General features: G+C 58.2%; 1 protein-coding gene across 1 annotated transcript in view; it reads left to right on the forward strand.

The window, feature by feature from the left end:
- USH1C (USH1 protein network component harmonin) overlaps positions 1-15,030 on the forward strand; it is a 141,602-nt gene that overhangs the window by 18,513 nt on the left and 108,059 nt on the right. Inside the window, 3 exon segments of the mRNA XM_073603928.1 lie at positions 200-259; positions 2,476-2,532; positions 8,512-8,654. Coding sequence (XP_073460029.1) covers positions 200-259; positions 2,476-2,532; positions 8,512-8,654 — 260 coding nt within the window.

Raw genomic sequence — 15,030 nt, forward strand, 5'->3', positions numbered from 1 at the left:
CTGAACTATCCACGTGGGGGAGGGGGAACCCTTCATCACCCCTCCTCCCTCCGTCCTTCTGTCACCCCTCCCCCCTCCGTCCTTCTGTCACCCCTCCCCCCTCCGTCCTTCTGTCACCCCTCCTCCTCCTGTCCTGCTCTGTCACCCTTCCTCCTCCTCCTCCGTCACTCCTCGCTGTCATCTGTCTGTCTCTCCTCAGGTTGGTGACCAGATTGTGGAGGTGAATGGGGTGGATTTCTCTGGTGTGGACCATAAAGAGGTAAATCTCTGAGATGTATTTTATATCTATACAGCTTCCAGGGCCGAATCCCGTATTCTAGGAACCAGCGAAGGGAGCGCGAAAAATCAGGTCTAGGTGTATGCTAGGATGACACGGGGGTGTGGCTGTGTGCACCAAATGTGGGGGGGGCCCTATGTGTGCACCAAATGTGGGGGGGGCCCTATGTGTGTATTAAATGGGGAGAGAGGTGGTGCAAGATGTTTGCTATACGCAGGGAGATAAGTGTGTTCTAAATGGGTATAGTGGGAGAGCTAGGGGTGTGCTTAACTGGGCTAGGGGCGTGGCTAGGTGTATGCTGGGAGGGATAGGGGCGGGCCTAGGTGTATGCTGGGAGGGGATAGGGGCGGGCCTATGTGTATGCTGGGAAGGAGTAAGGCTCGGACTAGGTGTGTGCTGGATGGGGGCAGGAGCGGGGCTAGGGGTGTGCTGGGAGGGGGCGGGGATAGGTGTGTGCTGGGTGGGGGCAGGAGCGGGGCTAGGGGTGTGCTGGGAGGGGGCGGGGATAGGTGCATGCTGGGAGGCGTTAGGAGCGGGGCTAGGGGTGTGCTGGGAGGGGGCGGGGATAGGTGCATGCTGGGAGGCGTTAGGAGCGGGGCTAGGGGTGTGCTGGGAGGGGGCGGGATAGGTGCATGCTGGGAGGCATTAGGAGCAGGGCTAGGGGTGTGCTGGGAGGGGGCGGGGATAGGTGCATGCTGGGAGGCGTTAGGAGCGGGGCTAGGGGTGTGCTGGGAGGGGGCGGGGATAGGTGCATGCTGGGAGGCGTTAGGAGCGGGGCTAGGGGTGTGCTGGGAGGGGGCGGGGATAGGTGCATGCTGGGAGGCGTTAGGAGCAGGGCTAGGGGGTGTGCTGGGAGGGGGCGGGGATAGGTGCATGCTGGGAGGCGTTAGGAGCGGGGCTAGGGGTGTGCTGGGAGGGGGCGGGGATAGGTGCATGCTGGGAGGCGTTAGGAGCGGGGCTGGGGGTGTGCTGGGAGGGGGCGGGGATAGGTGTGTGCTGGGTGGGGGCAGGAGCGGGGCTAGGGGTGTGCTGGGAGGGGGCGGGGATAGGTGCATGCTGGGAGGCGTTAGGAGCGGGGCTAGGGGTGTGCTGGGAGGGGGCGGGGATAGGTGCATGCTGGGAGGCGTTAGGAGCGGGGCTAGGGGTGTGCTGGGAGGGGGCGGGGATAGGTGTGTGCTGGGTGGGGGCAGGAGCGGGGCTAGGGGTGTGCTGGGAGGGGGCGGGGATAGGTGCATGCTGGGAGGCGTTAGGAGCAGGGCTAGGGGTGTGCTGGGAGGGGGCGGGGATAGGTGCATGCTGGGAGGCGTTAGGAGCGGGGCTAGGGGTGTGCTGGGAGGGGGCGGGGATAGGTGCATGCTGGGAGGCGTTAGGAGCGGGGCTAGGGGTGTGCTGGGAGGGGGCGGGGATAGGTGCATGCTGGGAGGCGTTAGGAGCGGGGCTAGGGGTGTGCTGGGAGGGGGCGGGGATAGGTGCATGCTGGGAGGCATTAGGAGCAGGGCTAGGGGTGTGCTGGGAGGGGGCGGGGATAGGTGCATGCTGGGAGGCGTTAGGAGCGGGGCTAGGGGTGTGCTGGGAGGGGGCGGGATAGGTGCATGCTGGGAGGCGTTAGGAGCGGGGCTAGGGGTGTGCTGGGAGGGGGCGGGATAGGTGCATGCTGGGAGGCGTTAGGAGCGGGGCTAGGGGTGTGCTGGGAGGGGGCGGGGATAGGTGCATGCTGGGAGGCGTTAGGAGCGGGGCTAGGGGTGTGCTGGGAGGGGGCGGGATAGGTGCATGCTGGGAGGCGTTAGGAGCGGGGCTAGGGGTGTGCTGGGAGGGGGCGGGGATAGGTGCATGCTGGGAGGCGTTAGGAGCGGGGCTAGGGGTGTGCTGGGAGGGGGCGGGGATAGGTGCATGCTGGGAGGCGTTAGGAGCAGGGCTAGGGGTGTGCTGGGAGGCAATGGGCTCAAGGTTAAGTGTATGCTGGGAAGGAGTAAGGCTCGGACTAGGTGTATGCTGGGTGGGGGCAGGAGTGGGGAATAGGCGTATGCTGGGAGGGGATAGGGCGGGGCTATGTGTATGCTGGGAGGGGTTAGGGGCGGGGCTGGGTGTGCACTGGGAGGGAGGAAGGTGACACGGCACCACTGGGTTGGTGTATAGTTGGGAGATTTTCTGTCTTGTACGATGGATATGAGATATATTCACCTTCTGTCTGATTTCAGGCTGTACAAGTATTGAAGGGGAGCCGGAGCCTGACACTAACAATTGTGACTGGAGCTGTGAGTATCTCCACACACCTGAGAAGGGAGGGCACAGGGATCATACATATGGGGCGGAAAGCTTCATGATTGGGAATGGTTGGATCGGACTGCCTTTTGAGGTTGGCTCGGGTGTGCGTCAGGGGTGTCCTTTGAGTCCTCTGCTTTCACAATCGATCCCTTCATCCAGTGGTTAGAGAGCGGACCGTTGTGCGGGGTGCCTTTGGGCATTCCTGGTGAGCCTCCTCTGAGGGTCATGGCCTATGCTGATGACGTGTTTTCATCTCTGGGACAGAGGAGGAGGTGGTCTCGGTGATGGAGCAGTATGCTGAGGCATCTGGCTCAAAGCTCAATCAGGATAAAAGTGAAGTTTTCTGGATGGGTGAGGAAGGCGACAGCTTTGAGTTTCCGGACGTCTTCCCAGAGCCCCGACCAGGAAATTTAAACTTTTACGCATCAAATTTGGTCCCGGTGATTATGCCCTAGCAAATTGGGTAAGCAGGCTACAAGATGCCGATGCCAAGGTTGCCAGCTGCAAGTATAGGAAACATTCTTACAGGTAATTGATTGACCTGATTCAAACTTACCTGATCCCGGTATTTCTCTTCATCAGCTTTGTCTGTGTATTCTCAGTGTCTCTCTATGTGAAGATCTCTAGCAGTTGATTTTTCCAACTGTTATGGGGGGAACAAACAATCCCGTTAAGAGTTCTGTAACCTTCCCAGGAGGATGGGTAGCCTAGGTATGATCAACCCGGTGGTATTTTTCTTTCTCTGTTTTCGAACCTAATTTTGGTAACATGCTGGCAGAGGAACCTCCTGGGTGGGTTGGCATTATTCAGTCCTGGCTTAGACATTTTCTCAGAGCTGGGGAGAATGGTGGGCCAGTGAAAAGCCTGAGGGTCCAACATGGTGAGCTCCTGGCTGTGACGGCGGAGGAAATGAAGTCCCTGGAGAGGAGGGTAGTTGAATCTGCCTTTAGAGAGACACTGGCCTTGAGGCATCCCCTGGCCCTGTTATGAGGGAGGGTCTGCGTTTGATTAATCTGGAGAGGAATCCCTTTAAAGTTTTTGGGGATTTGGGATTAAAGTGATTTGGCCTGGTGCTCGTTCCATGCCAGACCCCTTGAAGGGGCAACTTAAAGCATGGCTCTGCGGAGAACTGTGGAGTGTGGTGGGGTAGAGAAAACGATGGACCATTTCTTGCTTCAGTGCCCCTTCAATATAGAGGTCTAAAAGGGGGTGGATGGGGCTCTGGGTATCCCTTTTCTTTCCTGCTTGAGTTATGCGGAGTGGGTCATACGGGGCCTTTGAGACACATCGGGATTTTGAGACCCTTTTTCTAGTTAGCTTAGTAGTCTTAGTAGCCTGCGTTTCTTCACATGGAATGCATGGTGTCGGGTTTTAGATTCAGAAAAAAGTCCTTCCTGTGGAGTTGGTGGTGCACGGCATTCTGGGTGAGGTTGGGAAGATTCGGGGGTCTTGAGAAGGACAGAGGGGGTCGGGGGTCTGGACAAAGGGGGAGGGAGGAATGTCAGGTCTCCGTAGTTGTCTGACAGTCTCTGGGTGTGTGAATTTCTTTCTGTCCTTTTTTACCTCTCCTAGATTTTTATAAGATCAGATTTTTAAGGCCGCATGCGTGGGTTACATTTTCTTAGCTTGAGGGGTGTTTAGGTGGAGGTTGGGGCTTTGTGGAGGTGCATGATGAGCGTAATATGAAAAATGTGTCTTATTTTCTACATCTAGTTTTTTGTTTTGTTTTTTGTTTTTTTTGTTTTTTTACAAAAAGCCGTTTTCTGTTCCTATGCTGAAGTGAGATATTTTTTGTTTTCCTTTTATATATAATATATTCTGTATATATGTAAATCTATTTATAATAAGTTGTGTGTTTGCAAGATCTAAAAATTGACATGGGGGGGATGGGGCACACATCATGCCTCTGAGGGGACACTTGTGGAGCTCGGTGTGGGATGAATAGAAGGCGTGGAGCTCGGTGTGGGATGAATGGAAGGCTGTGGAGCTCGGGTGTGGGATGAATGGAACGCGTGGAGCTCGGTGTGGGGTGTATGGAACGCGTGGGGCTCGGTGTGGGGGTGTATGGAACGCGTTGAGCTCAGTGTGGGGATGAATGGAACGCGTGGAGCTCGGTGTGGGGATGAATGGAACGCGTGGAGCTCGGTGTGGGGTGTATGGAACGCGTGGGGCTCGGTGTGGGGTGTATGGAACGCGTTGAGCTCAGTGTGGGATGAATGGAACGCGTGGAGCTCGGTGTGGGATGAATGGAACGCGTGGAGCTCGGTGTGGGGTGTATGGAACGCGTGGAGCTCGGTGTGGGGTGTATGGAACGCGTGGGGCTCGGTGTGGGATGAATGGAACGCGTGGAGCTCGGTGTGGGGTGTATGGAACGCGTGGAGCTCGGGTGTGGGATGAATGGAAGGCGTGGAGCTCGGTGTGGGGTGTATGGAAGGCGTGGAGCTCGGTGTGGGATGAATGGAACGCGTGGAGCTCGGTGTGGGATGAATGGAACGCGTGGAGCTCGGTGTGGGATGAATGGAACGCGTGGAGCTCTCGGTGTGGGATGAATAGAAGACGTGGAATGAATGGAACGCATGGAGCTCGGTGTGGGATGAATGGAACGCGTGGAGCTCGGTGTGGGATGAATAGAAGACGTGGAATGAATGGAACGCGTGGAGCTCGGTGTGGGATGAATAGAAGGCGTGGAATGAATGGAACGCGTGGAGCTCGGTGTGGGATGAATGGAACGCGTGGAGCTCGGTGTGGGATTAATGGAACGCGTGGAGCTCGGTGTGGGATGAATAGAAGACGTGGAATGAATGGAACGCGTGGAGCTCGGGTGTGGGATGAATAGAAGGCGTGGAATGAATGGAACGCGTGGAGCTCGGTGTGGGATGAATGGAACGAGCGGAGCTCGGTGTGGGATGAATGGAACGCGCGGAGCTCGGTGTGGGATGAATGGAACGCGTGGAGCTCGGTGTGGGATGAATGGAACGCGTGGAGCTCGGTGTTGGATGAGTAGAACACGTGGAGCTCGGTGTGGGATGAATGGAACGCGTGGAGCTCGGTGTGTGGGATGAATGGAACACGTGGATCTCGGTGTGGGATGAGTAGAACACGTGGAGCTCGGTGTGGGGATGAGTAGAACGCGTTGGGTTGGTGTGGGATGAATGGAACGCGTTGGGTTGGTGTGGGATGAGTAGAACGCGTTGGGTTGGTGTGGGATGAGTAGAACGCTGTTGGGTTGGTGTGGATGAATGGAACGCGTTGGGTTGGTGTGGGATGAGTAGAACGCGTTGGGTTGGTGTGGGATGAGTAGAACGCGTTGGGTTGGTGTGGGATGAATGGAACGCGTTGGGTTGGTGTGGGATGAGTAGAACGCGTTGGGTTGGTGTGGGATGAGTAGAACGCGTTGGGTTGGTGTGGGATGAATGGAACGCGTTGGGTTGGTGTGGGATGAGTAGAACGCGTTGGGTTGGTGTGGGATGAGTAGAACGCGTTGGGTTGGTGTGGGATGAGTAGAACGCGTTGGGTTGGTGTGGGATGAATGGAACGCGTTGGGTTGGTGTGGGATGAGTAGAACGCGTTGGGTTGGTGTGGGATGAGTGGAACGCGTTGGGTTGGTGTGGGATGATGGAACGCGTTGGGTTGGTGTGGGATGAATAGAACGCGTTGGGTTGGTGTGGGATGAATAGAACGCGTTGGGTTGGTGTGGGATGAATGGAACGCGTTGGGTTGGTGTGGGATGAGTAGAACGCGTTGGGTTGGTGTGGGATGAGTAAACGCGTTGGGTTGGTGTGTGGGATGAATGGAACGCGTTGGGTTGGTGTGGGATGAGTAGAACGCGTTGGGTTGGTGTGGGATGAATGGAACGCGTTGGGTTGGTGTGGGATGAGTAGAACGCGTTGGGTTGGTGTGGGATGAGTAGAACGCGTTGGGTTGGTGTGGGATGAGTAGAACGCGTTGGGTTGGTGTGGGATGAATGGAACGCGTTGGGTTGGTGTGGGATGAATGGAACGCGTTGGTGTGGGATGAATAGAACGCGTTGGGTTGGTGTGGGATGAGTAGAACGCGTTGGGTTGGTGTGGGATGAGTAGAACGCGTTGGGTTGGTGTGGGATGAGTAGAACGCGTTGGGTTGGTGTGGGATGAATGGAACGCTTTGGGTTGGTGTGGGATGAGTAGAACGCGTTGGGTTGGTGTGGGATGAATGGAACGGTTTGGGTTGGTGTGGGATGAATGGAACGCGTTGGGTTGGTGTGGGGATGAATAGAACGCGTTGGGTTGGTGTGGGATGAGTAGAACGCGTTGGGTTGGTGTGGGATGAATAGAACGCGTTGGGTTGGTGTGGGATGAGTAGAACGCGTTGGGTTGGTGTGGGATGAGTAGAACGCGTTGGGTTGGTGTGGGATGAGTAGAACGCGTTGGGTTGGTGTGGGATGAATGGAACGCGTTGGGTTGGTGTGGGATGAGTAGAACGCGTTGGGTTGGTGTGGGATGAGTAGAACGCGTTGGGTTGGTGTGGGATGAGTAGAACGCGTTGGGTTGGTGTGGGATGAGTAGAACGCGTTGGGTTGGTGTGGGATGAGTAGAACGCGTTGGGTTGGTGTGGGATGAGTAGAACGCGTTGGGTTGGTGTGGGATGAATGGAACGCGTTGGGTTGGTGTGGGATGAGTAGAACGCGTTGGGTTGGTGTGGGATGAGTAGAACGCGTTGGGTTGGTGTGGGATGAGTAGAACGCGTTGGGTTGGTGTGGGATGAGTAGAACGCGTTGGGTTGGTGTGGGATGAATGGAACGCGTTGGGTTGGTGTGGGATGAGTAGAACGCATTGGGTTGGTGTGGGATGAGTAGAACGCGTTGGGTTGGTGTGGGATGAGTAGAACGTGTTGGGTTGGTGTGGGATGAGTAGAACGCGTTGGGTTGGTGTGGGATGAATGGAACGCGTTGGGTTGGTGTGGGATGAGTAGAACGTGTTGGGTTGGTGTGGGATGAGTAGAACGCGTTGGGTTGGTGTGGGATGAATGGAACGCGTTGGGTTGGTGTGGGATGAGTAGAACGCGTTGGGTTGGTGTGGGATGAGTAGAACGCGTTGGGTTGGTGTGGGATGAGTAGAACGTGTTGGGTTGGTGTGGGATGAGTAGAACGCGTTGGGTTGGTGTGGGATGAATGGAACGCGTTGGGTTGGTGTGGGATGAGTAGAACGCGTTGGGTTGGTGTGGGATGAATGGAACGCGTTGGGTTGGTGTGGGATGAATGGAACGCGTTGGGTTGGTGTGGGATGAATGGAACGCGTTGGGTTGGTGTGGGATGAATGGAACGCGTTGGGTTGGTGTGGGATGAATGGAACGCGTTGGGTTGGTGTGGGATGAATGGAACGCGTTGGGTTGGTGTGGGATGAGTAGAACGCGTTGGGTTGGTGTGGGATGAGTAGAACGCGTTGGGTTGGTGTGGGATGAATGGAACGCGTTGGGTTGGTGTGGGATGAGTAGAACGCGTTGGGTTGGGATGAATAGAACGCGTTGGTGACGTGATGTGCACCTCGTACTCCTCTGGAGAGAAATCTCTGACACTCTCCAGCTGTTCTCGCTGTTTGGTAATCGGACTTTGTGCCGTCACTATGGAGACGTGATAACTGAGGTCAGGACACGTCCGGATCACAGATCTGCTTCTTGTAGAGAAGTCTCATTACCACCAATGTAATCCGCGGATTCTGAGAATCCTCACCACATATCTGTCAGTGTTGTCACCTCCTCCCTCCCAGCCCCCAATGGAATTGTCCTCTCACGGGAAGGTTCATTGGCACCTGAGAAGAAAGGCCAAATCTTAGAAACGCCATCCAACCCCCCCCCCCTCCCCCATCCATGAACTGGGCCCTACCTCAGCAGCACACCTCCTGCACTTTTTGTACACTTTCCTGATGAAGGGCCCGAGGCCTTTCCTGCGCAACTTGACCGTCGCTACTCCTTGGTTTCTGTGTCTCTTATAGGGCCGGGAACTCTTCATGACCGAAGACGAGAAGCTGGTAGAACAGAACCGCCAGGAGCTGGATCGCCAGGAACTCCTCCGCCAGAAGAGACTCGCCATGGAGACCAACAAAATCCTGAAAGAGCAGCAGGAGAAGGAGAAGGCGTAAGTGACTGAGGGGACCAGTGTGAGGGTGGAGGTGACTGGTGAGGGTGGAAGTGACTGGTATGGGAGGTGACTGGTATGGAGGTGACTGGTGAGGGTGGAGGTGACTGGTATGGGGGGGGTGACTGGTGAGGGTGGAGGTGACTGGTATGGGGGGTGACTGGTGAGGGTGGAAGTGACTGGTGAGAGTGGAGGTGACTGGTGGGGGTGGAAGTGACTGGTGAGAGTGGAGGTGACTGGTGGGGGTGGAAGTGACTGGTGAGGGTGGAGGTGACTGGTGGGGGTGGAAGTGACTGGTGAGGGTGGAGGTGACTGGTATGGGGGGTGACTGGTGAGGGTGGAGGTGACTGGTATGGGGGGTGACTGGTGAGGGTGGAAGTGACTGGTATGGGGGGTGACTGGTGAGGGTGGAAGTGACTGGTGAGAGTGGAGGTGACTGGTATGGGGGGTGACTGGTGAGAGTGGAGGTGACTGGTATGGGGGGTGACTGGTGAGGGTGGAGGTGACTGGTATGGGAGTGACTGGTATGGGGGGGGTGACTGGTGAGGGTGGAGGTGACTGGTATGGGGGGGGTGACTGGTGAGGGTGGAGGTGACTGGTATGGGGGGTGACTGGTGAGGGTGGAGGTGACTGGTGAGGGTGGAGGTGACTGGTATGGGGGGGGTGACTGGTGAGGGTGGAGGTGACTGGTATGGGGGGTGACTGGTGAGGGTGGAAGTGACTGGTGAGAGTGGAGGTGACTGGTGGGGGTGGAAGTGACTGGTGAGGGTGGAGGTGACTGGTGAGGGTGGAGGTGACTGGTGAGGGTGGAGGTGACTGGTGAGGGTGGAGGTGACTGGTATGGGGGGTGACTGGTGAGGGTGGAAGTGACTGGTATGGGGGGTGACTGGTGAGGGTGGAAGTGACTGGTGAGAGTGGAGGTGACTGGTGGGGGTGGAAGTGACTGGTGAGCGTGGAGGTGACTGGTATGGGGGGTGACTGGTGAGGGTGGAAGTGACTGGTGAGGGTGGAGGTGACTGGTATGGGGGGTGACTGGTGAGGGTGGAAGTGACTGGTGAGAGTGGAGGTGACTGGTATGGAGGTGACTGGTATGGGGGGTGACTGGTGAGGGTGGAGGTGACTGGTATGGGGGGTGACTGGTGAGGGTGGAAGTGACTGGTATGGGGGGTGACTGGTGAGGGTGGAAATGACTGGTATGGGGGGTGACTGGTGAGGGTGGAGGTGACTGGTATGGGGGGTGACTGGTGAGGGTGGAGGTGACTGGTATGGGGGGTGACTGGTGAGGGTGGAGGTGACTGGTATGGGGGGGGTGACTGGTGAGGGTGGAGGTGACTGGTATGGGGGGTGACTGGTGAGGGTGGAGGTGACTGGTGAGGGTGGAGGTGACTGGTATGGAGGTGACTGGTGAGGGTGGAGGTGACTGGTATGGGGGGTGACTGGTGAGGGTGGAAATGACTGGTATGGGGGGTGACTGGTGAGGGTGGAGGTGACTGGTATGGGGGGTGACTGGTGAGGGTGGAGGTGACTGGTATGGGGGGTGACTGGTGAGGGTGGAGGTGACTGGTATGGGGGGTGACTGGTGAGGGTGGAAGTGACTGGTGAGAGTGGAGGTGACTGGTATGGGGGGTGACTGGTATGGGGGGTGACTGGTGAGGGTGGAGGTGACTGGTATGGGGGGTGACTGGTATGGGGGGTGACTGGTGAGGGTGGAAGTGACTGGTATGGGGGGTGACTGGTGAGGGTGGAAGTGACTGGTATGGGGGGTGACTGGTGAGGGTGGAAGTGACTGGTGAGAGTGGAGGTGACTGGTGGGGGTGGAAGTGACTGGTATGGGGGGGTGACTGGTGAGGGTGGAGGTGACTGGTATGGGGGGTGACTGGTATGGGGGGTGACTGGTGAGGGTGGAGGTGACTGGTATGGGGGGTGACTGGTGAGGGTGGAGGTGACTGGTATGGGGGGTGACTGGTGAGGGTGGAGGTGACTGGTATGGGGGGTGACTGGTGAGGGTGGAAGTGACTGGTATGGGGGGTGACTGGTGAGGGTGGAGGTGACTGGTATGGGGGGTGACTGGTGAGGGTGGAAATGACTGGTATGGGGGGTGACTGGTGAGGGTGGAAGTGACTGGTATGGGGGGTGACTGGTGAGGGTGGAAGTGACTGGTATGGGGGGTGACTGGTGAGGGTGGAAGTGACTGGTGAGAGTGGAGGTGACTGGTGGGGGTGGAAGTGACTGGTATGGGGGGTGACTGGTATGGGGGGTGACTGGTGAGGGTGGAAGTGACTGGTATGGGGGGTGACTGGTGAGGGTGGAGGTGACTGGTATGGGGGGTGACTGGTGAGGGTGGAAGTGACTGGTATGGGGGGTGACTGGTGAGGGTAGAAGTGACTGGTATGGGGGGTGACTGGTGAGGGTGGAAGTGACTGGTATGGGGGGTGACTGGTGAGGGTGGAAGTGACTGGTATGGGGGGTGACTGGTGAGGGTGGAAGTGACTGGTATGGGAGGTGACTGGTATGGGGGGTGACTGGTGGGGGTGGAAGTGACTGGTATGGGGGGTGACTGGTGAGGGTAGAAGTGACTGGTATGGGGGGTGACTGGTGAGGGTGGAAGTGACTGGTATGGGGGGTGACTGGTATGGGGGGTGACTGGTGAGGGTGGAAGTGACTGGTATGGGGGGTGACTGGTGAGGGTGGAGGTGACTGGTATGGGGGGTGACTGGTGAGGGTGGAAGTGACTGGTATGGGGGGTGACTGGTGAGGGTAGAAGTGACTGGTATGGGGGGTGACTGGTGAGGGTGGAAGTGACTGGTATGGGGGGTGACTGGTGAGGGTGGAAGTGACTGGTATGGGGGGTGACTGGTGAGGGTGGAAGTGACTGGTATGGGAGGTGACTGGTATGGGGGGTGACTGGTGAGGGTGGAGGTGACTGGTATGGGGGGTGACTGGTGAGGGTGGAAGTGACTGGTATGGGGGGTGACTGGTGAGGGTGGAGGTGACTGGTGAGAGTGGAGGTGACTGGTGGGGGTGGAAGTGACTGGTATGGGAGGTGACTGGTATGGGGGGTGACTGGTGAGGGTGGAAGTGACTGGTGAGAGTGGAGGTGACTGGTGGGGGTGGAAGTGACTGGTATGGGAGGTGACTGGTGAGGGTGGAAGTGACTGGTATGGGGGGTGACTGGTGAGGGTGGAGGTGACTGGTATGGGGGGTGACTGGTGAGGGTGGAAGTGACTGGTATGGGGGGTGACTGGTGAGGGTGGAAGTGACTGGTATGGGGGGTGACTGGTGAGGGTGGAAGTGACTGGTATGGGGGGTGACTGGTGAGGGTGGAAGTGACTGGTGAGAGTGGAGGTGACTGGTGGGGGTGGAAGTGACTGGTATGGGGGGTGACTGGTATGGGGGGTGACTGGTGAGGGTGGAAGTGACTGGTGAGAGTGGAGGTGACTGGTGGGGGTGGAAGTGACTGGTATGGGGGGTGACTGGTGAGGGTGGAAGTGACTGGTATGGGGGGTGACTGGTGAGGGTGGAAGTGACTGGTATGGGGGGTGACTGGTGAGGGTGGAAGTGACTGGTATGGGGGGTGACTGGTGAGGGTGGAAGTGACTGGTATGGGAGGTGACTGGTATGGGGGGTGACTGGTGGGGGTGGAAGTGACTGGTATGGGAGGTGACTGGTATGGGGGGTGACTGGTGAGGGTGGAGGTGACTGGTATAGGGGTGACTGGTGAGGGTGGAAGTGACTGGTATGGGGGGTGACTGGTGAGGGTGGAAGTGACTGGTATGGGAGGTGACTGGTGAGGGTGGAGGTGACTGGTATAGGGGTGACTGGTGAGGGTGGAAGTGACTGGTATGGGGGGTGACTGGTGAGGGTGGAGGTGACTGGTATGGGGGGTGACTGGTGAGGGTGGAGGTGACTGGTATGGGGGGTGACTGGTGAGGGTGGAAGTGACTGGTATGGGAGGTGACTGGTATGGGGGGTGACTGGTGGGGGTGGAAGTGACTGGTATGGGAGGGGTGACTGGTGAGGGTGGAGGTGACTGGTGAGGGTGGAGGTGACTGGTGAGGGTGGAAGTGACTGGTATGGGGGGTGACTGGTGGGGGTGGAAGTGACTGGTGAGAGTGGAGGTGACTGGTATGGGGGGTGACTGGTGAGGGTGGAGGTGACTGGTGGGGTGGAAGTGACTGGTATGGGAGGTGACTGGTATGGGGGGTGACTGGTATGGGGGGTGACTGGTGAGGGTGGAAGTGACTGGTGAGAGTGGAGGTGACTGGTATGGGGGGTGACTGGTGAGGGTGGAGGTGACTGGTGGGGGTGGAAGTGACTGGTATGGGAGGTGACTGGTATGGGGGGTGACTGGTATGGGGGGTGACTGGTGAGGGTGGAGGTGACTGGTATGGGGGGTGACTGGTGAGGGTGGAGGTGACTGGTATGGGGGGTGACTGGTGAGGGTGGAAATGACTGGTATGGGGGGTGACTGGTATGGGGGGTGACTGGTGAGGGTGGAAGTGACTGGTGAGAGTGGAGGTGACTGGTGGGGGTGGAAGTGACTGGTATGGGGGGTGACTGGTATGGGGGGTGACTGGTGAGGGTGGAGGTGACTGGTATGGGGGGTGACTGGTGAGGGTGGAAGTGACTGGTGAGAGTGGAGGTGACTGGTGGGGGTGGAAGTGACTGGTATGGGGGGTGACTGGTGAGGGTGGAGGTGACTGGTATGGGGGGTGACTGGTGAGGGTGGAAGTGACTGGTATGGGGGGTGACTGGTGAGGGTGGAAGTGACTGGTATGGGGGGTGACTGGTGAGGGTGGAAGTGACTGGTATGGGAGGTGACTGGTATGGGGGGTGACTGGTGGGGGTGGAAGTGACTGGTATGGGAGGTGACTGGTATGGGGGGTGACTGGTGAGGGTGGAGGTGACTGGTATAGGGGTGACTGGTGAGGGTGGAAGTGACTGGTATGGGGGGTGACTGGTGAGGGTGGAAGTGACTGGTATGGGAGGTGACTGGTATGGGGGGTGACTGGTGGGGGTGGAAGTGACTGGTATGGGAGGTGACTGGTATGGGGGGTGACTGGTGAGGGTGGAGGTGACTGGTATGGGGGGTGACTGGTGAGGGTGGAAGTGACTGGTATAGGGGTGACTGGTGAGGGTGGAAGTGACTGGTATGGGGGGTGACTGGTGAGGGTGGAAGTGACTGGTATGGGAGGTGACTGGTATGGGGGGTGACTGGTGGGGGTGGAAGTGACTGGTATGGGAGGTGACTGGTATGGGGGGTGACTGGTGAGGGTGGAAGGTGACTGGTGAGGGTGGAGGTGACTGGTATGGGGGGTGACTGGTGAGGGTGGAGGTGACTGGTATGGGGGGTGACTGGTGAGGGTGGAGGTGACTGGTGAGGGTGGAAGTGACTGGTGAGAGTGGAGGTGACTGGTATGGGGGGTGACTGGTGAGGGTGGAGGTGACTGGTGAGGGTGGAAGTGACTGGTGAGAGTGGAGGTGACTGGTGGGGGTGGAAGTGACTGGTATGGGAGGTGACTGGTATGGGGGGTGACTGGTATGGGGGGTGACTGGTGAGGGTGGAGGTGACTGGTATGGGGGGTGACTGGTATGGGGGGTGACTGGTGAGGGTGGAAGTGACTGGTATGGGGGGTGACTGGTGAGGGTGGAGGTGACTGGTATGGGGGGTGACTGGTGAGGGTGGAAATGACTGGTATGGGGGGTGACTGGTGAGGGTGGAAGTGACTGGTATGGGGGGTGACTGGTGAGGGTGGAAGTGACTGGTGAGAGTGGAGGTGACTGGTGGGGGTGGAAGTGACTGGTATGGGGGGTGACTGGTGGGGGTGGAAGTGACTGGTGAGGGTGGAGGTGACTGGTATGGGGGGTGACTGGTGAGGGTGGAAGTGACTGGTATGGGGGGTGACTGGTGAGGGTGGAGGTGACTGGTGAGAGTGGAGGTGACTGGTATGGGAGGTGACTGGTATGGGGGGTGACTGGTGAGGGTGGAAGTGACTGGTATGGGAGGTGACTGGTATGGGGGGTGACTGGTGAGGGTGGAAGTGACTGGTGAGAGTGGAGGTGACTGGTGGGGGTGGAAGTGACTGGTATGGGGGGTGACTGGTGGGGGTGGAAGTGACTGGTATGGGGGGTGACTGGTGAGGGTGGAAGTGACTGGTATGGGGGGTGACTGGTGAGGGTGGAAGTGACTGGTATGGGGGGTGACTGGTGAGGGTGGAAGTGACTGGTATGGGGGGTGACTGGTGAGGGTGGAAGTGACTGGTGAGAGTGGAGGTGACTGGTGGGGGTGGAAGTGACTGGTATGGGGGGTGACTGGTGGGGGTGGAAGTGACTGGTGAGGGTGGAGGTGACTGGTATGGGGGGTGACTGGTGAGGG

The sequence above is a fragment of the Aquarana catesbeiana genome, linkage group LG11, assembly GCF_042186555.1.
Source record: "Aquarana catesbeiana isolate 2022-GZ linkage group LG11, ASM4218655v1, whole genome shotgun sequence".
NCBI classification, from domain to species: Eukaryota; Metazoa; Chordata; class Amphibia; order Anura; family Ranidae; genus Aquarana; species Aquarana catesbeiana.